Below are 26,545 nucleotides of genomic sequence, written 5' to 3'. Positions count from 1 at the left end.
GAGGCCGCCGACTTCCTCAGCTACCACGGCCTCGCCGTTTCCGACGGGTGAGGGCGGACGGCGAGGCTGCGGGGCGCCTCTCTTTTCCTCTCAGCTCCGGAAAAGGGCCGGGAGGTGCCGGCGATGTGCCCAGGCCTGGAGGAGGCATGTGCCACGTGCTGCCTCCCTGGGGTGCAGGTGCACACAGCGAGGCTCGGAGTGGCTAGGGAATGTCCCTAGGTCAGACATCGCCGTTGGCAGATTGGGGTTCAGACCCAGTTCTTTGTGACTTCAAAATCCTTGTTTTCACAAGTTACTGAAGAACTTAAAGGTAAAGCCTAGAGCCTTCTTTGTCCCTTGAAGATGGCCTCTGCTGGCCTGTGACAGGCCATTGCCCACTTCTGATGGTACCAGACGGGCACTGATGGGGCAGGCCAGGGGCTTCCCTACTTGCAGTCAGATGCTTTGAGAACCCAATGAGACGTGCAGACCCTCTGCCAGAAAATGGCATCGTGACAGCGAGGCCCGTGCTCGGTTTCCTTCCCCTCTGTCCTCTGGCTCCTCAGGCTGGCCCCCTGCCTGTCCTCATGGAGGCACGGCGGCTTCGAGCCAGCGCGTGTGGGTGTGTGCTGCGCTGCACATGGCTGTTACTAGCTGGGCCAGGTGGCTCCTGGGTCGGCAGCAGCAGTGGCCGTGGTGACAGGGAGGGGCCTTCTGGCTCAGTTGCTGGGCTCTGGGTGTGAAGGCTGGCCTCTCCCCGTGACGCACGCCTCTCTGGTTCTTCGTGGCCTGCGCAGCTGTGTCGAGCTGAACCGGTCCTCGTTCCTGGAGCCAGAGGGGCTACTCAAAGCCAGGAAGTCGGTGTTTGTGACCAGGAAGCTAACGGTGTCGGTGGGGGAAGTTGTGAACGGAGGCCCGCTGCCCCCCGTCCCTCGCCATACCCCGGTGTGCAGCTTCAACTCCCAGAACAAGTACGTCGGGGAGAGCCTGGTGGCAGAGCTGCCCACGAGCGCCCAGAGAGCCAGCTCGGACGCGGCAGGTGAGCGGGGCTGCAGCCAGCGGTGGCCTCTCGGGAGCCGGAGCACAGGTCTCGGCCTGGGTCCACGTGTGTGTGTCAGCTCAGCACGCGGCCATAGCCCTGAGGCCATCTTGGAGAGGCTCCCTGACGTCGTGGTGCTTGTTCTCACGGACCACGGCCAGCCGTAGGGTCCCTGTGGGGGGCGGAGGCTGTCCTCCGTGCCACTTTGCCCGTTGCCTTGCAGGTGGGGACAGAGGAGAGGAGTATGGTGCAGAGGTGGATGCGCCCCCGCCGGCCCTCCTCCCACAGCCTCTGCCGGCGCCCGCCGCCCCGCCTCACCTCCCGGTCCTAGCCCCCGGCGCCGTGCGCGGCCTCTTCCCGCCCCCCGGGCCGCCCCCCATGCCCCCCGAGCTGCTTCCTGCTCAGCCGGCGCCCACGTACTCCGACGAGGTGAGGTCTGCAGGCCGGCCTCCGAAGGGCGCGTCGTGTGCAGGGTGCCCGCGTCTGCGGAGCGGGCCCACCAGTGGGGTTGTGCGTGTGCTCTAGAACGTTCTGAGCCAGCTGTGGCAGGTCTCAGTCTGGGACCTGGCCTGCAGGCTCAAGCCTGTGTCTCACACAAGGAGCCCGAGGCTCCGAGGGCAGGGACGACGCGCGGGTCTCCAGCGTGCCGCCCTTGTCTCTGAAAAGTCCTAGTCGAAACTCGGGAGGACGAGCTGAAGGGTTTTTACGGCCCCATTGCAGTCGGCGAAGTAAGTGCTGCCCTGCGTCAGGTGCTTCCAGTGCAGATGTGACTGTGACTGTCCCATCCCAGTGCCACCCCGCACCCCCACGACATGCTCTTCGAAGCCGGGGATGTATTGACTAGGGACGTGGGGAGCACGCGGAGCACCACGTGCCCACTGACAGGCGTGTCCCTGGGGTTGAGCAGGGCCTGTCCACCACATGGCTTGTGGGACTCGGTCTCACTGCTTACCGCTTGGACGGGCACTAGGCACAGCCCCAGCCAGGGGTCCCAGGAGCACTGAGGTGGACGGTGAAGCATGGCCGCAGACACTGGCGGCCTGAACGGTCGCCCCGGAGCAGGCGGCACGCTTGCCTGTGCTCTGCAGAAGGGTCCTCCAGTCTGTTAGCCGGACCCTTTCTAGAAGGAGCATAGTCAACCCTGTGTGAGGGTCATTCAAACGGTGTCCAGTGACAGGGTCTAGACAGGATTTCTGTCCTGGACGGGGTGTCCTGGGAGAACTCGGTGGCTCTGTGACGCCCTCCAGTGCCCTTAGGCGCGGAGCCAGGCCATGTGGTCATAAGCTCGGTGCAGGCCGAGGCGGTGTCCTTGCTGGCTCGCCTGAGCCCCTTGGGCCTCTCCCTAGGACCTGGCAGAGGTGGTGGATGAGCTCATCCAGGAGGTGCTTCAAGCGGACTGCGAGGAGGTCGGTGCCGCCGGGGCGGCCTTCGCCACCGCAGCGCTAGGGTAAGTGGCCCTCTGCCCCGCCGCCCGCCGCCGGGCACTTCCACTCGCAAGGCTGCCTTCGGTCTTCGCCAGAGACCCAAGCCTCGTGGGTGCCAACGTGGGTCCTGGTCAGGGCGGGTGTCATCCCTTGCGTCCTGACCTTGTTTGTCATTGACACGTAGTTCCTGTGTGTCTACTTTTTGAGCAACGTTAAGTTTATTAAAGTTGTAAATTAAAACCTATTTTTCTGTAAACTTTAAACATGACTCCAAAATCAAGTAAAGTAAAAATTAGTTCGTTCTCTATTAAAAATACTTTTGGATTAAGTTTCGTTTCATTGATTTGACATGTTAAATCCCTTTAAACATTTTATACTGATTTGCATTTTATACCATGATGAAATTTCCTTAGACGTTTCAAAGTACATTGACAAACCTTATGTCTGATTCTATACTCCAGACACTCAATCTTAATAAATGTAATAGTCAAAATCTTTCTAAGCTCTTAAGCAACGATTGTAAAGGTGATTAAAATCTAATAACTTTAATAAATCGGACTTTCTAAAGGACTTAAAAAGTCCTAGTACCTGTAAAATGACACAATAGTTAGGTAGTTTATCTCTATAAATGTAGATTACATGAAAGGATCAGTCTTTTCGATAGATTTGATTCATTTTTTTATACTGGAGTTATGTATGTACTCTTTGCTGGAACTAAAAATGAATGTGATTTCTATGGACTTCATTTTTTTATCGTGGTAAAATACGTATAACAGAATTTACCATTTTAACTAATTTTGAATATACGATTCAGTGGCACTGAGTACATTGACAGTGCTGTGTGTTTATCACCACTGTCTATTTCCAGAACTTGCTCATCATTCCAAACAGAAACTATAGCCACTGAACCATAATTTCCCATTCATCTCTTTCCCCAATACCTGGTAACTTCTATTCTACTTTAATCTTCATGAATTTTTCTCTTGTAGGTACCTCATCTAAGTGGATTCATAGCAGTATTTGTCCTTTTGTGCCTTTTTTCCCAGACACAAAAATGCCTTCAAGGCTCATCTGTTGTAGCACATATTAGCATTCCGCTCCTTTTTTACGGCTAAGTCGTACTCTGTTAAATATGCACACGCATGCACATCCTACATTTTTAAATTCATCTGTTCGTTGACACTTTGGTACTTCCACCTTTTGGCTGTTGTGAATTCTGCTGCTGCAAACATGGGCTTAGAGATAACTGAGTCTCTGCTTTCAGTTCTCACGGGTGTTGAATGGCTGGCATTGAATGGCTGGATCATGTAATCTATTTTAATTTTTTGAGAAACCGCCAAACTGTTTTCCCCAGTGGGTACACCATTTTATATTCTCACCAGCAATGCACAAGGGTTCCAGTTTCTCTACATCCTTGCCAACACATAGTATCTTCTATGTTTTTTTGGTAATGACCATCATAATGGATGTGAAGTGATATCTCATTGTAGTTTTGATTTGCCGTTCCATAATGACTGATGTTGAGCATCTTATTTCATGTACTGATTGGCCATTTGTGTGTCTTCTTTGAAGAAATGTGTATTCAAGTCCTTTGTCCATTTTCGAATTGTGTTTTTGTTGAGTTGCAATTCCTTTATATTCTGGGTATTAATTCCTTATCAGATAGATGATTTGCAGATATTTTTTCCTATTCTGTGGATCGTCTCTCCACTCTTGAGAATGTCTGTCAATGCACAAAAGTTTTAAATGTTTTAAAAAACTTTTTTAGTCCATTTTATTTTTCCTTTTGTTGTTTGTGCCTTGGTGCCATATGTGAGAAATCTTTGCCAAACCAATGTTTTGAAGATTTTCCCAAAGGGTTCAACATTATTATTTTACATGCGGGCGTCCAGTTTTCCCAGTACCGATTGTTAAAAAGATCGTCATTTCCTCATTGAGTGGTCTTGGTACCTTTGTTAAAAACCCATTGGCCACCGCCGTGAGGGTTTACTTCTGGGCTCCCTGTTCTGGTGCGTTGGTCTTCGTGTCTGTTTCATGCCCGTACCACACTTTCGATTACTGTGTCTTGGTAGTAAGTGGTAGTAAGTTTTGAAATCGCAAAGTGTGAGGCCTTGAACTTTGTTTCTCTTTTTCGACTTCGTTTTGCTATTTGAGGTCCCTTGAAATTGCATATGAATTTAAGGAAGGGTTTTTCTGTTTTTGCAAAAAATGTTCTTAGGATTTGGATAGTGATTGCATCGAATCTATAGATTGCTTTGGGCAGTATTGATATCATACTGTCTTCCAATCCATGAACGTGGGATGTCTTTTCATTTGTTTAGTTCATCCTTAATTTTTCCAGCAATGTTTTATAGTTTTCATTATACAAGTCTTTTATTTCCTTGGTTAAGTTTAGTCTTCACCTTATTATGTTTATTGCTGTTGTAAGTGAAATTTTCTTAATTTCGTTTTCACAATATTCAATGCTAGTGTATAGAGATGTCCTTGAATTTTGGGTATTGATCCTTATATTCCATGTTTGCTTGAACTCGCTTACAAATTCTAATAAATGTTGAGTGATTACTTAGTATTTTATATATATAAGAGGGTATCATCTGTGAACGTATATAGTTTTCTTCTTTCCAATTCGGATGTTCTTATTTCCTTATCTAATGGTTCTGGCTATAACTTCCAGTGTGGTGCTGAATGAAGTGCACAAGTGGGCATCGTCGTCTGGTTCCTGACCTTACAGGAACGCTTTCCGCCTTTCGCCGCTGCCCGTGTCGGCTGTGGGCGTGCTCCCATGCCGAGGACGCTCCCTTCTGTTCCCAGTTGGTCGCGCATTTTTTATCATGAGTGGTGTCGAATTCTGTCAGATGTCCCTCCGCATCAGTTGAGATGAGCCCGTGGGTCCCTCCCTGACCCTCTTAGAGTGGCTGCTGCATCGCTTTTCCTTCGTGGGCTCACCTCGCGGTCCAGGGCCACTCTCATGCAGCAGGCGTGTAACCCTCTCACGCGCCGCTGACCCTCGAACAGCACGGGGGTCAGGGGCAGCGACCACCACGCAGTCAGAAATGCTCGCGTAACTGGTGATTCCCCAGAGACTTTACAGTCAGCCATTCGCATCCGCAGATTCAAGCAACCTCAGATCGAAACCAGTGTTTCCATCCACGAGTAGGAGTGCAGAAATACTGTTTTCCATCTGCAGTTGGGAATCCGCAGATGCAAAACGTATGGATTCAATAAGCCGTTTATTGAAAAATCCACGTGTAAGTGGCCCTGTGCAGTTCAAACCTGTGTTGTTCAAGGTTGACCCCTGCTTCATTTTGGTGTCATTTTCTCGTAGGGCCTTTGGTCTCGGTATCGGATCGGGGCGGTCCTGGCTTCACAGCAGTGTTGGGAAGTGTTCCTTCCCGTTCAGTATTTTTTGAAGACTCTGAGAGGGATTGGTGTTAGTGCTGCTTTAAGCGATCGGTAGAATTTATCAGTGAAGCCGCCCGGTCACTGGCTTTTAGTTGGGAGGGTTTCAGATGTCGAGCCGCTTCTCACCAGCTCCAGGTCTGCGGGTTTTCTGTCTCTTCGTGAGTCTGCTTCGATAGAGTGTATGTTTCTAACCATGGGTTTAATTTTATGCTAAAAGCCAGAGAGCGTGTTTCTCGCCGGTGCGGTTTGCTGGGGCTTCACTGCCCTGAGAACGCGCTCTTGTTCGCTCTGCCCAGTGTCTCTGCCGCTGCTGTGGAGGAGCTGCTAACGGCGGCCACCGTGTGCCTGTCGAGGCACGTGGCGACCGAAGAAGTGACCGAGGAAAGGGGGCGACGGGAGGAGGAGAGGCGCCGGGCCGAAGAGCAGAGGTGAGTGTGTCTCGTCCTTGCACACGGCGGGGGGGGGGGGGGGCCCGGCACGCTCTTGCTGTTGTCCGCATCCTAGGACCCTCAGACCCTGTGGCCCAGGGAGCAGGCGGGGATCCTGAAGCCACCCCCACTTGTGAGCAGCAGCCACTCCCCAGCCGGGGTGAGGGTCGGGCGCTGGAGCGGGGCGGCCGTGTGGCCTGTCTGGTGGGACCAGAGGGTCAGGCCTGCTGACTCAGGCAGCACAGCTCAGGTCCCCACTTGTGAGGTCACGGAGTGTGATGCCACTTATTTTTACTCTTAAACATCACCCTTGTGCTTCATTTCTTGAACCCGTAGGTTGAAACAGGAGAGAGAGCTGGTGTTGAGCCAGCTGAGCCAGGGCCTGGCCGCGGAGCTGGCGGAGCTGGTGGTGATGGAGTGCGTGAGGGAGACGTGCTCCCGGGAGTGGATGTGAGTGAGCGCCGTGAGCGCCGAGGCCCGCAGAGCGGGGGGCAGGGTGGGGGCCGCCGGCACGTGACACGGAGCATGTTTTTCCGGGAAGCCGGACACCCAGACATGGTCCTGGGCCAGATGGCTCGGGAGGGGCCTCGCTCTCCCTCTCGTCCTCCTGCGGGGTGCTGCCCTGGGTGTGGGGGTGCGCCTTTAGAACGACGTATTGGTTGTCTGCACACCTGGTTCCGTACCTTAGTTTGCCTCAGCCGGAAGGGCCTTCCTCTTGTTTCGTGTGTTCAAAGATCGCTCGGAGCCAGCTCACTTCAGAACTGAACTGATTTCAATGCCGAGCTCCAGGGCAGAAAGGTGCCATGGTACAGGGGGGTCCACGCGGGTGCCTGAGCTCCCCTGGATGGCTTGAAGGTGCCAGACCTCTCGAGACCCATCGCAGCTCCCGGTGCAGGTGGCGTGGAGCTGGGAGGCGGGAGTCGTGCTGAATTAGCTCCTTTCCGACTCTGTGACATAGGACTTGTTTCCGTGTTTACTGGGAGAGAGACTTCACATGTAGTGGACACACGTCCGTTCATCTTGGGAGGTGCTAGGAGGCACGTGAGCCCAGGACTCACTGACATGCGGGACGCCTGCCGTTGCCCTTGGTTCCAGGGGCCTGGGCCTGGCCTCAGCCCGGGGGGATTCCACCCCAGACAGTGGCTGTTGGAAGTGGGTTTTGCCACATCAGCTACTTTGATTTCATGATGAAATGCATTTGATGAAGTCCTCTTTGTTCCCTTGGCCGATAGGGCTCTGTGGCACTCTCTTAGGGACTGGTCTGAGGGCCACCACTGCATGACCACTTGAGACACTCCTAATTGCAAACAGCAGACATTGCTGATGAGAAGACGCTGCAGTGGCCTTAATGGTCATTTAAAAACTATAACTTCTCACCACTTTAGTCAGATGAAGGTTTATTTACGGGCTCATTACAGGGGCCCCGCTGGACCTGAGACCAGCGCCCTGGAGCCCTGTTTCTTCCTCCGTTAGGTCTGTTGCCTGGCGATTCTTCCCAGGCGTCTGTACGTTAAGTAAAATGAAAACCCTGAGCTGCTCTTGCAGCAGAGATGTGACTTCGTTTCACTGTAAAGGCTGTAGACTCCTGTGCTTTCAAGGCGAGCCCTCGCGGGGAGCCTTGGGTGCAGTGGCCCCCATGCTGATCGCCCCATCCCCTAGGAGCGCAGTGGAGACAGACCAGAGGGCCCGCGTGGCCCGTTGTTCTGAGGACGTCTGCGCGCAGCTGGTGGACTTGTTTCTGCGGGAGGAGGTGTTCCAGACGGCGAAGGGGACTCTGCAGGAGCTGCGGTGCTACTGCAGATACCTCCGGCGGTGAGTCCCGCGTCCTCACAGACGCGTCCGGGCCCTCGGGTCTTTCACGAGGGTGCTACTCTCAGAAACATTCGGTTACGCGTGCACACACATCACACGGTTCTTCCTGAAAGACACAAACTGAGGGGACGAGTAAGGAATGAGATGGGAGGGGCGGTTCTGTATTTCCGCAATGTTTATAGATTATTTTCTGTTGTTAACCCCTGTGCTAGACACAGGGAGGTGGCCAAGAACAAGCCAGACGCGTCACAGCTGTGCGCACCTAGGATAAATGTCCGAGACGCAACTTATAACGAAGAAAGCAGTTCTCAGGGAAACATGGGCAGAGCACATTCAAAAGACGGTTTTGGATGCGCATATAATAAATAGTATGACCCCGAGGAGGGAGCGTCAGGAACTCACACTCGGCATAGGGCCCCCTTTGGGAGTGAGGACATGTGTCTGAGCAGGGCCCACAGGCGTCCCAGTGCTGGTCACAGCCACTGTTTCTCCACTGGGTGGAAGGATGTGGTGTCTGAGTCGTTGGTCTGTAAACGGCGTGTGTGTGTTGTGTGTGTCGTGTGCCGACTTGGTTCCCAGTCAGTGGGAAATGAGCAGTCGTGTTCTGACCGGTGGCAACCATGTGAGAAGGAGCAGTGAGCAGTGAGTGTGCGTTCCACGGGACGCCGCTTCCTGCCCAGAAGGGCCGCTGCCCGTGTGCGCCCTGGCCCACCTCCCTCCTCTCCCGTGTGCTTAGCTCCGCTGGGAGTGTGCCACCCCTCGGCGCTCGGCCTCTTTCCTCCATCTGAGGCGAGGTGGAGGCTCGCTCGGCCGCTGGCGTGGCGCCGCAGCGGCCCTCCTGGCCTGCTGGTGGATTTGGGTGTGGCCTCCTTTCTTTAGCTGTGACAGAGAGTGCTGTGGTGACCGTCCTGGTACACTCAGTGCACCCGTGTCTGGAGCCAGGCTCCCGGCGGTCGTGTTCGCTGGGTCAGAGAGCATTTGTACCTTGAACTTGAACTCATAGCACCAGACTGGCCTCCAGGGACTGGTCAGCACAAGCAGTGACGTTCAGCTGTCTTGAGGCCCCCACCCCTCATTTGCTGTCAGGCCTTCCCAAGCCTGAATTTTTGTTCTTTTGTTTTTAAACTTTTTCTGACTCTTCTCTCAGTTTGAGAACTGCTGCTGAAAAACACTAAACACGTTGCCGAAAAGCGTGTTCCCCACGTTAATGGTGCTGGAGCATGTGTTTGCGTTTGTCTCTGGGGTGAACTTTGAACACACCCAGTGATGACATGCTGTGCCCTCCAGGTGGAAGGAAGGCGTCACAGCCCGCAAGAAGCTGAGGCGCCAGATGAGGGCCTTCCCTGCGGCGCCCTGCTGTGTGGACGTGAACAACCAGCTCAGGGCACTGGCACCCAGCGCAGAGTGTCCCATTGCCGAGGAGAACCTGGCCAAGGGCCTCCTGGACCTGGGCCACGCGGGGAAAGTGGGCATCTCCTGCACCAGGTCAGCGTGCCCCAGACGCGGGGCGGGCGCGCACGGGCCACCTTCCCTGCGGCCTGCACGTGTGGTCGCTCTGCCTGCTTTCATTCGTGTGCCTTCTCCCCTCAAAACACTCGGGGTCCTGGCTGTCGAATTTTGCTCAGGATCCCGTTTCCCCCGGGCCCCGTGGTTTAAGGACATGCCACGTCCATTCTCACTGGAGACAGTGGAGACGGTGGTCCTTGTGGCCTCACTCCCACTGCCTGTGCCTCTGCCTCCGGGTCCCCCTGCGTCCCTGTTGCTCCTCCCGCCCCCGCTGCCACGGCAGCCTGTCTTCTGTAGCACTGTTTTGGTGTGCCCCTCCCCCTAGCCTGCAGTCTCCCGTCTCCCAGGCACCCCCGCCACTCCTCGCGGCCACCCCAAGCGCGTTCAGCTCCTCAGGGCCCAGCCCAGGTCCTGATTTGAGCTGTCCAGTGCTGGCTGTGTGGGGTTTGGCATCTCTCTTCAGCCCTTGCCTGTATCACTCCTCAAGAGGGGCCCGGAAGAAGGTGACATGGAGGGGCCATGGCAACGTGCTGTTAGGGTCTTGCGCATGCCTCGTCCCGCCCTAGGCTGTCACGGGACGTCCTCTCTGAGATCCACCTCCAGGGTTTCATCCGGTTCTAACCAGCTGGGGTTGGCCTGGATCCCACAGGTCCCGGTCTTGTACTTGGCACTGGGGCGGCCGGTGGCCCTGAGTTGCCTTGGAAGTGCCGTGCGGGCAGTGTGCAGGCTTCTCTCTGAGCCTCACAGCCTTGGCAGCAGCCCAGCCTCCTCCTGGAGTTGCGGCTGCCCGTCTCTCTTCTGCCTGTGCCCCGCCCCTGGCTCTCGGGTCTGCCCTTCATGCTGTGGCCCCTCCCTCGCTCTGGATGCTCGTGCCATTCCCAGCCCCACGGTGAACCCAGTCTTCCTGGAGCTCTGCCGGCCACCGCCCTTGACCCCCTAACCCCGGTGTCCTCACCAGGTCACCTGCCATCTCTGGGCGACAACCCTGGGCGGCTCCCCGAGTCCTCGCATGGAGCCCGCCACCCCCCGCGTTCCCTGTACACCGCCCCTACACACACAGGGCACACCCCTGCCTTGGCGTGGCCGCCTCTGCCTCTCCCCCAGGAGCTGTCATGCTGTCCCTTCGTTTCCTTCCGGCCTTGGCTCACGTATCACCTTCCTTGACCACCCTTGAGAGGCCCCCCGCGGACAGGCGTGTGTTCTGAGGGGCAGGCTTCTGTCTCCCCACGCTGCTCCCCCACGACTGGCACAGAGCAGACAGCTGCTTGGTGCCGGGAATGATCAGGCCCTCGGGCCAGCCCGCTCCTTCACTGGGAGACGACGCTTCGTGGGCTCCTAAGCGTTTTCCGCTGGAGACACTCACGCACCGACTACGTTCCACTGGGAACATCGGTGCGCTCAGCACAGTGCTTCTGCGGGCACGCAGTGGCCTTGTGGGCACAGCACCTCCTCCCCTCCTTCCAGGTTACGGTGGCTACGGAACAGGACGGTGCACCAGATGAAGGTCCAGCACTTCCAGCAGCAGCTGCTGAGGTCTGTCACACGCCCACCCCATCCCCGCGCGTGCTGCTCCTGCCCGGGGCCCGCGTGCCGACTCACCCGCCCTGCTCTGTCCCTCTAGCGATGCGGCGTGGGCGCCCCTGGACCTGCCATCCCTCGTGGCCGAGCACCTGCCTGGCGGGCGGGAGCGTGTCTTTTGGAAGCTGGTGCTGGTGTTGCCTGCTGACGGAGAGGAGCAGTCCCCGGGGAGGCCTGGCAGGTCAGGGAGGCTTTCCCTCTGGGGGGGTTCATTGCTGAGAAAGCAGCCTGGGGAGGTGCAGTGGCTTCTCCCGTGACACAGGGGCCGGCCACGGTGTCAGAGCTGTGTGTTCCTCTCGTGTGTGGTGGGAACCCCGACACGTAGGTTTATGTTTTGGTGCTTATACTTGCAGTCTGTTTTGTTGGCGTTTTGAAGTTGGCACTTTATTAAAAACTTTATTCAGCGAACTTGGCGATAGTCTCTGTGAAAGCATTTAAGTGTAGATATTTAAAGCCATCTAAGGTACATCGATTAGAACGTGCTTAATTTTAACATCTTGGGGAAGACAGTATGGTGTGCTGTAGTTCCATTTTTTCCTCCTTAGGAAGACACTTGGGCATTTTAAAAAAGAAGTCCAAAAAATTCACGTAGCATCATTTCCCGTAACCAAATCGTTTTCAGAAACCATACTCTTAAAGCAACTACAAAACATGTTACTTTTTTTTTTTAGTAGCTTCATTATCGTAAATTGCATCCATTTAAAGTGTCCATTTTACCGATTTTTAGTATTTTCGCAGAGTTGACACTCATCACACTGTCTTAACTGCAGAACGATTTTTCACTTCAAAAAGAAACCCCCATGTGTATTAGCAGCCGCTCTCCATCCTTCTTCACCCCAGCCCCTGGCAGCCGCGTCTCTGCTTTCCGTCCCTATGTGTTTGCCTGTCTGCGTCCCATCTAAATGGAACCCTACAGGATGTGGTAGCTATGACATGTCTCCACTCACCGTCCATGTTCTCTAGGTCCATTCGTGTTGTAATGAATGTGTCAGCCCTCTGTTCCTTTTTGTGGCTGAATAACATGCCATGGCGTGACCTGTCACATTTCATCTGTTCATCAGTTGCTGGGCACATTTGGGCTGCTTCTGCTGCTTGGTGATTGTGACTAGCGCTGCTGCGAACCTTTGGGTTTCAGTGCCTGTGTGGACGTCTGTCCTCTTGGTTCCATACCAGGGTGCGGGATTACCGCGTTGTCTGGGAACTCCGTGTTTCAGTCGGAAGGTCTGCCAGGCTGCTTTCCACGGCGGCCGCACCGTTTCACATTTCTGTCCGCGAGCATGAGGGTACTAAGTTCCCTGAATGTGTTGTTTCTTAAGCAGGAACACATGCAGGTTAAGGGAAAAGAAAAGTCACACAGCTAAGTGAAGGTGAGGGTTGTGGTGTTTTAAAAGTATTAAAATGTTCATTTCTTAAAAGACGTTTTCTGATTTGCTAATTTCGTTAGGAAGTACACATCCTCAGAATTCTTAATGAGAATTTGATTCTGTAAAACGCATATGCTTTAAACTCTAAGGAGCTTTCTGCTGCTCAGAATCTTCTCAGTTGCTCTAGGATCTTAACCCACACTCGCAGGAAGCAGCTTCACGAGTGAGCCTTCCTCCTCCCCGAGTAGATAGCCCGGGAGAGCTCTGTCCAGAGCCGCCTCACCGTGAGGGTCGTGTCTGTGGACCTACACCTGTGTGGTGTTTCTCTTTCTGACTTCCGGTCCTGAAAATCTTTATAGTTCAGAGTTAGAATTAGATTCTTCAAGTGTTGTTTTCTTTTATTCACAGAATTCTAGCAAATTGGTTAAAGGTCAAGTTCATGGGTGGTAACGACTGGGATGCCACATTCAGTGGTGCTGGTGGGATTCAGACACTCGCGCTGTTCAATGCGCTCAGCAGCAAAGGGAACCAAACGATTTCTGTCAACGTGTGTGTAAAGGTGAGTGACCATCACCGCATGTGTTCACCTCTGTCATTCTCTTGCTTTGACTCACTCCCCGACATCACTGGACCCTTGTAAACACCTGAAGTGGTTTTGAAAGAACATGGGAGGCTCAGAAGCAAGGGTCACATCTTCCCCAGTGTGTCTGGACGGCATCCCCCGGGCACCTGTCTGGTGGGAGATGGCTGGCTGGAGCCCATGATGCACTGAGCCCTAACCGTCTCCGGTCATAGGCTCCTTTGAGAACTTGGTGAGAACTCAGAACCGCCCTGACGAGGGCACAGATGCTGTTGTGCACATCACTCAGAGGGCCTGGGCTTTGCCTGCCTCTGGTACTTAACCTAGGGGAGGTGAGAGATGGAGCACTCCACAGAAACGCGGTGACTGCCACGTCTCACGCGGTCTTAAAACAGCTTCCTGATAGGTCAGAGGAACCAGTTAGCAAAAGACTGACAGAGTTTAATCTTGTGCAGTTGTCACTGGACTTGATCCCAGCTACTGTGTAGGTCCAATACTGGACATTTCAGGTTAGTTTTTCTGCTTTACATTCAGGTTGCCCTCAGATTTCCAGTACGAGTTCTAATTTTTCCCTTAAGGGTATTTGTGCGATTCTGACCTTAATCGATTCCCCAAGAGATTCTTGTGTAACGAGAGCCTGTTTCCTCGTCAGAGTCAAACCTGCACGAACGAATCCCAGGTTTCAGTGTGCGCGTTTAGAAATCAAACCAGATGTTTATCTTACTTGGGAAACAGCAGTGCAGGGCAGGGGGTGTGGGGGTCAGTGTGGAGCAGAGGTAGTGTTGCTAGCTGCTGTTCTGGCCAGCTCTTCGAGCCTTGGCGTGGTACCTTCCATGACTGGCCTGGTGACCAGAGTCTGCTGAGGGCTGGCTGGGCCGAATGCTCAGAGAGAGGCTCAGGGAAGGTCGCTGCTCTCTTGGTGTGTGTCCTGACTTGAAGGCCTGCACCGCCTGGGTCTCTCCTCTTCCTAACAAAGTCACCTTCATGGCACGTCCTGGTCCCTTGCATGCAACACGCCTGTCCATGTTCTCTCCGTTCTTGGAACTTCTTCAAATTGCATTTTGGTTGTAGGGTTTTGTTTCTTTTGTTTTACCATCTTAATGCTATTTATCATGTTTTCTAAGTGTAAAAGAAATACGTGGATAAAACTGTAAGTGTACGGAAACATAAGGCAGCGTGAAGGTGATCAGAGCTGTCCGTGTTCTCAGCTTTCAGAGGTAACACTTGGTGACGTCTTGGTGTGTGTCCTCTTCTCCTGCGATTGTAGGGTCCGACTTCTCCCGCCGGACAGTTAGTTTGTTGTTGTTCTCACCTTTATTCCTGATGTCTTTAAACAGAGTAACACTTGCACGTGCTTAGAAAGTCAGAGAGCGCCACGTGGTCAGCAGCAGACTGGTGTTCCCTTTGCCTGGGGCCTGACTTCCTTGTGTCCCCGCAGCGCATGCTGTGGTCATTCCACTCGGGGTACTGTCCAGTGACTTCCCATTACGGTCAGTACATTATTTATTTACTGCAACAGGACACATTGCCCCCAAACTTAGTGGCTTGAAGTAACCAACATTTATCGTCTCGTGGTGTCCAGGGGCCACAAGTCCAGGTGTGGCTTGGCGGGCTCCTCTGCTCGGGGTTTGTCACGAGGTGGAAATTGAGACGTCAGCCAAGCCTCTGGTCCCCTCTGAGATCTCAGCTGAGGAGGGTCCGCTTCCAGGCTCCCTCGTGCTCGCTGGCAGAATTCACTTCCTTCTGCCTCTGTCCAGAGGCTCCCTCAGTTTCCTGCCACGTGGGCCTCTCCATCAGGCAGCTCATGTCATGACAGCGGCTTCCATTAGCTGGGCGAGATGGCCGAGTCTCTTTGTACCCTAATCTTGGAAGTGACATCCTGTCTCTTATGTCTGATTGTGTCTTTTAATCCTGTACTCGGCGGAATCATGCAAGGGCACAGATGCTAGGAGGTGGGATCGGGGGCCGTCTTGGTGGCTGCACACCACGTGGGTGAGGAGTGAACTTCATCCCCTTCCCAGGGTGGCCCGTCATTACTTCATATCACCTCACTTAGTGGAGTCACGTTATGATGGCTGTGCGACTGCTGCTTTCCCAGAACCAGCAAGTGACCACATTTCTTTATTTTTTCTGCAAGTGATAGTTGTCTTATTTTCTCACTCAAGTAGTCTTCCCTGTATCTCACTTTTTACCCAAATGTGCCCCCCGATGGGCTGTACATATCCCAGGACAGTTTTCCAAATGCTCTGTCACTTCACCTTATCCTTCCCTTTGAGCAAGTGCTACCCTCCTGCTCCCCTCCGGGCTGATAGCATGTCCTAGGGCGTGGCTGCCGCTGGGGCCACATGCTGCTGGCGTCCCGCTCCCCCACCTGTCCGTCTCTTACCTCAGGCAGATTCCTTGGGTCTTTGTGGCACCTGCGAGTGGGTACTCTTCCTTATTATCCCGGTTTTGCTGACGAGGAAACAGGCTCAGAGAGCTTAAAATCAGTTGCCCCAGACCACATGGCTACCTCTGGCGGCGCCACGGCCGGCAGCGCCAAGGCACATGCGGAGCTCTTGGAACAGGGCCCGACGCGTACGAGGGCGTCCTCGGCGGCCACTGACCGCAGCAGTGGTGCTTTTTCTTGGTTTGGTCTCTCGTTCGATGGACGCACAGGAGGAGGGTGCCCTACGCCCTCGCCTCTCTGAAGTGTGCTTGCGCTCACGTTTGCTTCGCAGTGTGGCTAGGTTAGCGGATCATGGGTTGGAAGTTACTTTCCTTCTGGTTCTGCCCCACTGTCACCTAGCACCCAGCGTTGCTGCTGAGACGTTTGAGGCTGTCCCCGTGCCCTTCTCTGCGGCCGGCTTTACTTTCTCTTTGGAAGCCTGCGCTCCCTGTCCCTGGCTCTCAAATCCCCTGGGGCCAGCCTGCCGCCGGCTTCCTGCGCCCGGAGCTGGGCTCGGCCCTGCGGGCCGGAGACTCTCGTTTGCTTCCGGGAGGTGTTTGGTCTTCCTGGCACCTGCTCTCCTTCCCTTCTTTCTGTTCAGTCCTGCACTCCCGTTGGATGTCGGGTCTCACCAGGTGATCCTCCGAGCTTCTTACCCTTTCTATCCTGTTTCCTATCTTGTTTTTTTATATCGTGTTTTGGGAGATTTCTCGGACTTTGTATTACAACTATTCTGTTGAATTCTCTTTATTCCGTGTATACTATTCATTTTCTTTTTCTTTCCCTTACCTGACTTTTTCATACCATCTCGTGACTATTCTTGAATGGCGAGCCGTCCTTTTTGGGAAACCTCCAGATGACAGGATCTGGGTGTCTGTTCCCGGGGCTGTTTGTCTTCTCTGGACAGGACTTGTCTCCTCCTTGGGCAGAGCTGCTGCTGTGTTCAGGGTGAGGGAGGGTGGCCAGCACCCAGTCCCCTCCACTGTGCCCGAGGGTGCTCGTGTGTCTGCTTCCTGTCAGGGTGGGATAGGCCCCTGCTTAGGGGCCACGTTACACTTAGAGGCTGCCTGCAGGCAGGGCCATGCTCTGCATGGGACTTGACCCTCGGGCCCCGAACCTGGGCTCCGGTTCTTGGTGCTGCAAGGCCCGGGTGTTCTCCACACCACGTCTGCAGCCCCTCAGGGGTGTCTTCCTCTACGCCCCCAACCCAGTGGGCACTCCTATCTTTGCGCTGCTTTCTAGAACTGGGTTGGAAATCCCCGCCGGCTCGCCTTTCCCCTTTCCTCTCGGTACGGGCTCACCTGCTTTTATAACTATTTAAGGGCAACCGTTAGGATTTTAAAGTGATGTGCTCAAATATAACTATGGCGGTGGGGGGCGTGAATCACAGTGGGCCTGCTCTTCCTGGCACTACTTCCTGGCTGCGTGGGGGAGGCCGGCCCAAAGCACAGCGAGGTTTGGCTGCGCTTGCTCTGGGGCTGGTGTCCCTGGCTGGTAGGGCCCCGGGGCAACCTCCTCATGGTCCGGCTGCTGTTCCAGGTGGCCCATGGCGCACTCAGTGATGGCGCCCTCGATGCCGTGGAGACGCAGAAGGAACTCCTGGGGGCCAGTGGGCTCATGCTGCTGCTCGCCCCCAAAGTGAAGAGCGAGGACGTGGCGGAGGAGGATGTGTACTGGCTGTCGGCGCTCCTGCAGCTCAAGCAGCTCCTGCAGGCCAAGCCCTTCCAGCCTGCGCTGCCGCTGGTGGTCCTCGTGCCCAGCTCAGGAGGGGACGCAATGGAGAAGGACGTGGAAGATGGTTCGTGAAGGCGTCTCGTTTATGGTCCAGCAGTCAATGGGTTAAGCCCCGGGTCTGAGGAAGTGCTGGCCATGCGGTGTCGCAGTTGGGCTCGTGGCCGCTGCGGTGACTGGAGCAGGGCTGGGCGGGGTCAGTGCCATGAGATGCGTTTGCTCACGTGCAGAACTGGAAGCAGGAGACAGGCGGCCTCCCTCTGTTTCTTTCCAAGGTCTGATGCTGCAGGATCTGGTCTCGGCTAAGCTGGTTTCTGACTATACCGTCACGGAGATTCCTGACGCCATCAATGATTTACAAGCCACAAAGAAGGTGCGGGTCCAGGCAGATGCTTGTTTCCCCTTTTTGCTCTGTCTCGAATTTAGTATAAATTGCTGCTTGCATTTTAAATTTTATTTTTGAAAGAGAACCTAAAATGTAAGCAGAAACTGCAATGAAAATTCGCCTATGTAGTCCTGCTATCTATAAAAAATCAAATGTTCATGTAATTTTTTAGAGGTTTTATAGTTATGGGTTTAAAATATGGCCATTGGTGTCTTATATCTGAAAATCAGATGTATGACTTATTTTTCTAAGGCGGTTGTCCTTAGACTATGTGAAGAACTAATGTTATCAGAAGTTTCCTTAAAAAGAGAGACGTGCCAGGAACGTAACTGCAGATGGCTGTAGGGAGAAAGGCGCCTGCAGGCAGGAGGCACTCTGGTCCGTGGCGAAGCTGCCAGACGTGCTGGGGGCTGACGTCGTGGCCTCTGGGCCACAGGATGAAGAGTGGGTGTGCTGGGCTGCTTTCCCCCAGGCCCGAGGCCTACCAGGGCGCAATTGTTCAGTCTCACCCGGGGCGGCGAGGACCTGCAGACCCCAGCGGGGGGTCCTCGCTCGGTAGGTCTCCAGAGCTCTAGGAGACCAGATTGCACTGCGGCAGAAGCTTCCGCTGCCGTCCCAGTGGGGTTGAGAAGCTGGTACTCCAATGGCACCTCTGGTGGCAGTGGTGGGAGGGGCACCTTCAGGGGAAAACACGAGACTTCTCTGACTGCGATTCTTCCCCGACTGTCTTTGCTTCTCAGGTTTCACAGGCCGTGCAGTGGCTGGTCTCCCGCTGCCCCTGTGACCTTGACCTTTGCTGCCAGACCCTCATCCAGTACGTGGAAGATGGGGTTGGCCGTGAGTTTAGTGGCCGGTTTTTCCATGACAGAAGAGAGAGGCGACTGGGGGGCCTGGCCTCGCAGGAGCCTGGCGCCATCATCGAGCTGTTCAACAGCGTGCTGCACTTCCTGGCCTCCGTCGTGGCCTCCGAGCAGCTCTGCGACCTGTCCTGGCCCGTCGCTGAGTTTGCCGAGGCCGGGGGCAGCCGGCTGCTTCCTCACCTTCACTGGAACGCCCCGGAGCACCTGGCCTGGCTGAAACAGGCCGTGCTGGGCTTCCAGCTTCCACACATGGACCTTCCGCCCCTGGGGGGTATGTGCTCGTGCCGAGGGGTGCCAGCTGGGGGGCACTGCCGGGGTGCTGAGGCTCCATGTCCTTCTGTCGTAGTCGCCGTCTGGCAGGTGTGGGGCACTGGAGTGGGGTTCTCATGTCTCCTGCTCTGTGTCCCCACACTGCACCCGCTCGCACCTGCCCTTGGGTGTAGGAGTCAGAGCGATCCAGAGTTTTTGTGGGGTGACAGCTGTTGGCCCTTTGCTACCAACAGAGCCATCTGCGGGTGTCACGCAGCAGTGTTGGGGGAGCACTTGACCCCAAGGCCCGGAGTTTCCAAACGGACAGTAGGTCCCGCCCTGCCTGCACCACAGGGTGTGGGGGCAGAGAGCGTGGGGACCGTGCAGCCCTGACCCCGCGCTGCTGGCTCTGCTGGGGCCACAGCACTCGGCGCTGACTTAACGCCAGTGTTCCCCTTTTGTCACGAAGGCCTGTTCTGTGGCCCTGGCTGTGCCAGGTGAAGCTTTCAGGCCGCTGTGACGCAGACTCTCCGGGCCCTGGGCTGGGTGCGGAGGCTGCCCCTTCTGCTGCTGGTGCTGTTAGGCGAGAAGGAGGCTGGCGGCTGCTTAGGGGGCACAGCATGTGGTGCGGCAGGGCCGGGCCTCAGGCATCCTTCTGAACTGCAGGGCATGGTCCATGGGAGGCCTGGGTGACGCGCCTCCCGGAAGGAGCCCCTGGGGAAGCCAAGCGCATGGCGCAAACCCCCTGTGCGGTGAGCTGGGTTGGGTCCCTCAGCCTCACCTGGCTGCTTGTTAGAGTACCGAGGCTGGGCCTGTGCAGTCAGAGCCCCTGGGGGACCCTCGGTTGTGAGTTTCGTCCGGGGAGACAGCATCCCTTGCTGGGACACGGCAGGGGGATGCTCTTTCCTCACCGGCCGTGCTTCTGCCACGGCTAGATTCGGGGGTGGACTTCTCCGCTGCACACTCGCTGCTTCTGGGTTAACAAGGAGTAAAGGGCGTTTCGTGCAGACCTCCACCGGTCCTCTGGCTGGACCTGCCAAATCCACCGGGCGCTCTCTCCCCAGCTCCCTGGCCCCCCGTGTGCTCCATGATCGTCCAGTACGCCTCCCAGATCCCCAGCTCTCGCCAGACGCAGCCCGTCCTCCAGTCCCAGGTGGAGAACCTGCTCCGAAGAACGTATGGCAGATGGAAGAGCAAGAGCCCCTCCCCGGGCCGGGGGGCCGGGCCCTCCGTGACCGAGATCCCGTGGGACGATGTCCTTGCCTTGTGCGTCAATCACAAGCTGAGAGACTGGACGCCCCCCCGGCTTCCTGTCGTGTCAGGTAGGTAGCGCTTGGCGCTGCAGGACCCGGCTCCTCGTGAGACTTTACTGGTCCATTTTCAGCAAGGAAAGATGTTTACTTGATGTTTGTTTCTCTTCCTGTGGGTCACTGCCCTTCCTTTTCTTAGGACTCCCTCTTCAAGCCAGTGACTTCTAGGTGACTCACACATTGGGAAAAAGCTGAGAGCTCCAGGAGAGCCTGGACTCACCTTCCTGAAAGGGGCCCGCTAGGCAGGCTCCAAGTTTGAGAGCATCCCTGGGGAGTAGCTCTGGGGAGTCGTACGGGGCCTGAGCCTGTCTGGACGCTGAACGACTCACGGACACGTGGAGCGTATTTGGCTCAAATGGGAGTCATGTAATTGTGTGACTTTAATCAGAAGGGCTTGTTCTTAAATCAGTGAATCTAAGCAAACGTCAAATGGTCACCTGTTGCTCTTTTGATGTTCTTTTCTCATGTGGTTTTGTATTTTCTCAGAGGCACTGAGTGAAGATGGTCAGATATGTGTATATTTTTTTAAAAACCATTTGAAAAAATACAATGTTCCCGCGTCGTGGGAAGAAGCCAGAATGCAGACGCAGAAGGCGCTCCAGCTGGGTCCAGAGCGGTGAGATCTGTGTTCAGTGTGTGTTTCTGTCGCCCTACACCCAACAGACTTATAACATATGAACATACAAACTGACCAGGGAAGGTGCTAACCTCCCACGGAGGGAACCCGGAAGGCCCCGAAGGTCCAAAGAAAACCTGGATAAATGAGGGGCCGGCTCCCCTTGATGGGAGGATGCAATGCTGTAAAGATGTCAGTTCTCACACTGTAAAGTCAGGACATTTATAATTAACCCAAAGGGATTTTTCTCTTTGGTCTTGACAAGTAAATTCTAAAATTCATCGGACGTGGTTGCACAGTGTAGCAGTGAGCACGTCTGCTTCACACGCAGAAGGTTCTGGGTTCGCGCCCCAGTGGAACCATGGTCCATGGTCTACGGCCGTGCCACCCTGAACAAGCCCCATGTCTGATCTCGGAAGCTAAGCAGGGTCGGGCCTGGTTAGTAGTTGGATGGGAGACCACCTAGGAAGACCAGGTGCTTTAGGCATAAATAATAAAAAATAAAATAAAAATAAAATTCATCATGATTGCTGAGAACCCCTCGAATAAGGGTAACAAGGAAGGTCTGCTCTGCCTAATGTCACAACGTAATAGTGAAGTTATAATAATTAGAAAAAACATTCGCCACAGTTTGTAAACACTAGTTTCACACGGACTTAACAGCTAAGTGTAAAGATAAGAAGCTTGCTAGTGGTGGGGCCAGGAGAGAACCTGTAGACAGAGCGGAGCTCCCCGCAGGCAGAGGCCGTGCCCCCTCAGCCCACACCTGACCTGAGGGAACCGGAAGGGGCGGGTCTGAGGCTCTGCCGCACCCACCTTCGCCGGAGGGCTGCAAACCCTTTCTCCCTCTTTCCTGACCTTAAGCATTTCCAGACGTGCTTACAGTTTGGGGATGAAGCGTCCTCATCCTGCGACCCAGCTTGTCCCTGGGTCGCTTCGGGGGCACCGCAGAGGGAAGAGGCCAGCGGAGCGAGGCCTGGAGGGGCGTGTTCCCAGCACGGAGGAGCTGACGCGGCGAGCCTCTGCCCAGGAGCTCCTGGCCCAGTGTCTGTCCAGCAGGCTGCTACTGGAGAAGGAAGAGAGCAAGAGGTGCGGCCCCGCCTTCGCCCCCTTCGTCCCTGCCCCCTCCGGTCTCCCTCCCCACCTTGGCCCCATGTCCTCCCCAGTCACCAGCCTGTTTCTGTTCCCTTTACACCAGTGGTTGTCACTGCCCCGGTCTGACCTGGTTACGGTCACTGCAGCCTGCACATGGCCGACTGACTGTGTGCCCCAGTCCCCAGCAGCGGTCCAGACCTTTGCTCCCTCCCTCCCGGCCCCCAGAAGCCCTGATCCCCTCTTGCCCTACTGCACTCCCCCTAGGCCACCCCGCTGGTTCTTCCTCTTCCTCCCCCTCTCCTCTGTGACATCTACTCACTCCCCAGTGACCTCACCCAGCTTCATGGATTTTAAAATAACATCAGTATTCTCGCAATTCCAAATATATATCTCAGACTTGAATATCCTACTGCTCCCTTGATAGCCGTCTCAAAGCTAACACCCCAAACCCAAGTCCCGACCCCCCAGCCCCCGCTACGGTGGCCTTCTCAGTTGAAGGTGCTCCATCCTTCCAGCCGCCCAGGCCACATGCCCTGGGATCATCCCTCCACATCCAGTCCAGCCACAAACCTATTGGCCCTGTTCAACATACATACAGAACCGGACCATTTCTGCAGCGGGCCATACTCTAGTCTGCAGACCAGTGTGAGGCAGGCATCACGTTACTCCTTTGCTCACAGCCTTTCAGTGGCTTTCTCTCTCACCTGGAATCAAAGGCAGACTCCTTGCAAGGTGGGCAAGGCCCTACGTGACCTGCCCCCCATTTCCTTTCTGACCTCTGCTCCTTCCTCCAACACACCAGGCCGCGTGGGGCCAGACCCTCGCGTTTGCTGTTCCTTTGGCCCGGGACTCCCCAGCCACCCTCAGGTAGCCCCTGGGCTCACCTTGCATTCAGTCCCATTCTCTGCTCAAATGTCCACTCGCGAGGCCCTCCTTGCCTCTCCCTCCGACCCTCCCTGATCCGCTTTGTCTTTCTCTTGTCACGTGTCCCCTGTCTCTCTCCTCTCACTAAAGTGTAAGCTGCTCAGGCCCGGGCCTCGTCTGTTCTGTCTCGGTGCTGTGACCCGGTGCTTAGCATGCCGCTGAGAGCCCGGTGAGGCTCGCTGCATCTGCTGGGAGACTGATTCCAAAAGCAGGTTTCCTAGGTCTGTCATGGCAGCGGTGCGGATCGGAGTGTTTCCCACTCTTATGGGACGGACAGCTCTAGGACATTGAGTTAATTCTAAACTATAAGCAGCAATCCATGCATTCGGATAACCTGTCTAGAGATAAGTAATTATAAGCACACAAACCCAATATAAGCCAGAGAAAGTAAAGCAAATCGGAGAATTACGAGTAATGTTAAGTAACACGTAAAAGCAATTGCTTTTGGGTAGATGCCACCTTTCTCAGTAAGTATAAATCGGGTTTGCAAATTAAAGACATTAAACTCTTTGTAGGTTACATTTCTGTTTCTTGGTTTACGTTCTGTCCTTAGTAAAAACCAAAGCTTTAACAATGGAAAGTGTGTAAAGGGGAAAAGCGAATGAAAGTTAAGTTTTTGCTTCCTGATGCTCACGTTTCAGGTTTGAAGATCAGCTTCAGCAGTGGTTGTCCGAAGACTCAGGGGCGTTTGCAGATTCAACTTCCCTTCCCCTCTACCTTCCTCAGACTCTGGTGTCTCTGCCTCCTACTGTTGGACGTGTGGTGAAAACACGTGCAACTCCCAGCCCGCAGGTGAGAAGAGAGGACATTTGGCATTTATATTAGGATTAAAGACAGAATGGCAGGGGAAAAAAGTAACGTCTTGATTCGTTCATGACGGTAGGATGACCAAGAAACTATTAGCTTCCGTTAGATCTCCCCTCAAACTGTCAGTGTTCTAGAGGACTAACTCATTCTGCGTTTCTGCTTGTGAAATGAATGAAGAATGGAACTGAAACGCGCTTAAGACATGCAGCGAGGGCTGGAGGAGGGTACGAGAGTGAGGGCGGAGCCTTCTGTCTGCGGTGCACGTACTGTCCAAGTCGGAGCATCACCCAGATCTCCCTTTCTGGGTGACCTTTCCCGAGGAGAGTAGGCTCACGGAATTCAAGGGCCTCACCCAAGTGTGTTCAGTTGGTCAGTGGTGGACCTGACCTGCTCCAAAGCTCAAGGTCTTTCTACTACCTTCAGTGATAAAAGAAGCAAAAACAGTTTAATCGTAGATATTTCATGCTGGATTGGCTTTAGGAAGCCCTTCAATAGGGGAGAAAAGCAATTTAAGGTGACATACTGTTTCCATTTATCAGTTTGGCAGATACCTTAAAAATGTTTGTACTCTTTGATTTAACAATTCTGCCCTAGAGAAATGATCATATAGGACAAAAGTTAACGTATTTTTATTCTCTGTAGCATTTATTATACTGCATAGAAGTAGAAACTGCATATCCAAAGATAGGAGTCTGGTTAGGCAATTACAGTACCTATGATGGAATGGAGTGTAGCTTCTGACAGTAGTATTTTATAAACGTTGCTGATCCTGGAAGTTGGTCATGATAGAGTCAGAAGAAAAACATGCACAGATGTTGCTAGCTGTGTGTATATGTGCTGGAAGGATATGTGATGGATGCCAAGAGGGGGGTTTGTTGAACCCAGCACGCGCCAGATGAGATTTATCTGGGTTTCTGGGCATCTCAAAGCTATCTGTAGTTGCCTTTTTGTTCACACAGCATGAAAGGGCAGGGGAGCCACTGCAGCTGTCACAGGCCACAGGCACATCTCTGACGGAACGGCTGAGGCACCTGGAAAGGCTGATCCGGAGTTCGAGGGAAGAAGAGGTCGCCTCTGAGCTCCATCTCTCTGCACTGCTGGACATGGTGGACATTTGAGCTGCAGACTTGAAAGAGGGAGGGTCTCGGACTCCAGAAGATTTTTCTGCTTTTATTCAAAGTAATGTTATCCTCAGATGCTTGATGCGCTGTTGGAAATGTGATTATTAATCATGCAAATAACTCATTTGACTGTCTAATGAGGTCTCTCCCAGTTTTCAAAACAAAAGGGTGTTTTCTCCTAGGTGACATCTTTGACATTATCTGTTTTCATAATCTCAGACTGTCACCCACCACCGATTGCTCTGAGGGAGTTTGCAGCTTACATTTCTGTATGTAACAGGTCATTCATTGTCTCAGCAGAGTTGCAGTCCCAGACGTGCCAGACCTCAGGAGTGCAGGGATGAATAAGGCACAGGGACCCTACTCACGAGGCCCACCCGAGAAAGCTGGCAGTGTATGCGCACAGCTGTCTGATGTGCACAGCACGTGTGTCTGGACTGGCAGTGGGGAGACGAGGGGCTTGGGAGTGGGAGCAGCATTCCGAGAGTGGAGTGCAGGGCTGCAGCTGGCGAAGAGCCCCTGAGGGCATGCGATGCAAACCTGGAGGCGCCAGTTTGGGAGCGCTGCCAAGTGAGGACAAGGGCCGGACCAGAGGCCCTTGCCGCCTCATCCTGAGTACCGTGGGAACCAGCCGTCGTTGGATATTAGGCAGAGAAGTGACTGATCATATTTTCTTTTAAAAGTGGCATATGGGGAAGGTCAGCAACGGAAGGTAGGAATCTTAAAGGGGGGCGGTGCTGCGGCCATCCAGGTGAAAGAGGAAGGGCATGATCCCGAGTCTGTTGGCACTTGGTGTGGCCAGAAGGGAAACATCTGAGCTGTAGACAGAAAGAGGTATTAACAGACCGGGCGATGACCAATATGAAATTGGCATTCAGCATCCCCCGTTGTAATCCGACAGCCTCTAGACTCACCGAGAAGACTATTTCGTATCTTCTCATTCTCCTCAAACCTCCAACATCCTTAGGTACATATAGACCTTGCTTATTTCACTGAGAAAACAGAAGCAAAGAGCAGAACTTCCTCATCCCACCACCACCACCACCACCAAATCCACCCGCCAATCCCCGCTCCCCCAGGACAGACACCCATCAACTCTGTTAGGGCATTCTTCAGTGATCAACTTCATGTTTATCAATAAAGACGTAAACAGTGCTATTTCTTAAATTGATTTCAACGTTATCTGGTGATTTCCTACCAGGGAAGAGCAGTTAGCTCTTGCACTATTTATTCTCTCCAACATGGATCCCCCGACACACATATCTGCATTTCCTCTCCTCCTAGTCGCCCAGAAGTTTACTATGACGGCTGGAATCTGTATGCAGAGTTTAGTGTGACTGTCAATACTGTTTGTGGTCCAGCCTGGTTTTGTTTTATGATGACATTTCCTTTCGGTACCACTTTGTTTTTCCTGGAGTCAGTTGCCTTGTTTTTCCATTCGTTTGGTTTTGTGTGTTCCTATCAGGGCTTCTCCTGAAACTGTCCACCCTAAGTGTAAAGCTCCTCCCCTCACGGTCAGGTGCATCAGGAAATGTGCTAGCTCTACTTTTCTTGTGGAAGCGACCCCCGGGAACCCCCACCCCCGAGAAACCCCCATCTTTCAGCCGCAGCTTGGACATTTGCTAGATTCTGAGTCACATCTTCCTCCTCTTTGGTTGGCTTTCTCATTTTATGGAGCCCATTTTCTAGTAGCCTCTGAGCTTGCACATCTAAAATATCTTTATTTCTACTCTTATGTTTGACTAATCATTTAAATGGAAAGTGGATTTTAGATTGGAAGTCACTGCTCTGTGGTTTTTTGTTGCTGGAAGTTTAAGATCCTATGTATCTGTAGTGTTCTCAAATTTCTCACCAACATGCGTGATGTGTTGGTCTCCTCCCTTACTCTCTGCCCAATTTATTGTGCC

The 26,545-nt window shown here is 53.9% G+C and overlaps 1 protein-coding gene across 1 annotated transcript in view; it reads left to right on the top strand.

Annotated features, from left to right (window-relative positions):
• Nucleotides 1-25,809, top strand: part of MCM3AP (minichromosome maintenance complex component 3 associated protein) — a 38,041-nt gene extending 12,232 nt beyond the window's left edge. Inside the window, 19 exon segments of the mRNA XM_006922565.3 lie at nt 1-47; nt 777-1,018; nt 1,242-1,447; nt 2,365-2,465; nt 6,141-6,272; nt 6,609-6,722; nt 7,932-8,084; nt 9,372-9,569; nt 11,055-11,123; nt 11,212-11,349; nt 12,941-13,091; nt 17,080-17,338; nt 17,547-17,644; nt 18,397-18,787; nt 19,830-20,087; nt 20,562-20,691; nt 21,556-21,780; nt 23,352-23,502; nt 24,477-25,809. The exon segment at nt 1-47 is cut by the window's left edge and continues 26 nt beyond it. Of these exon segments, the coding sequence (XP_006922627.1) occupies nt 1-47; nt 777-1,018; nt 1,242-1,447; nt 2,365-2,465; nt 6,141-6,272; nt 6,609-6,722; nt 7,932-8,084; nt 9,372-9,569; nt 11,055-11,123; nt 11,212-11,349; nt 12,941-13,091; nt 17,080-17,338; nt 17,547-17,644; nt 18,397-18,787; nt 19,830-20,087; nt 20,562-20,691; nt 21,556-21,780; nt 23,352-23,502; nt 24,477-24,635 (3,222 nt within the window). The 3' untranslated portion in view covers nt 24,636-25,809.
• Nucleotides 25,810-26,545: the final 736 nt, after the last annotated feature.

Source organism: Pteropus alecto, unplaced genomic scaffold (genome assembly GCF_000325575.1).
Source record: "Pteropus alecto unplaced genomic scaffold, ASM32557v1 scaffold339, whole genome shotgun sequence".
Lineage (NCBI taxonomy): Eukaryota > Metazoa > Chordata > Mammalia > Chiroptera > Pteropodidae > Pteropus > Pteropus alecto.
The sequence above is the reverse complement of the archived record's forward strand: the minus strand, read 5'-3'. Positions and strand labels throughout refer to the sequence as shown.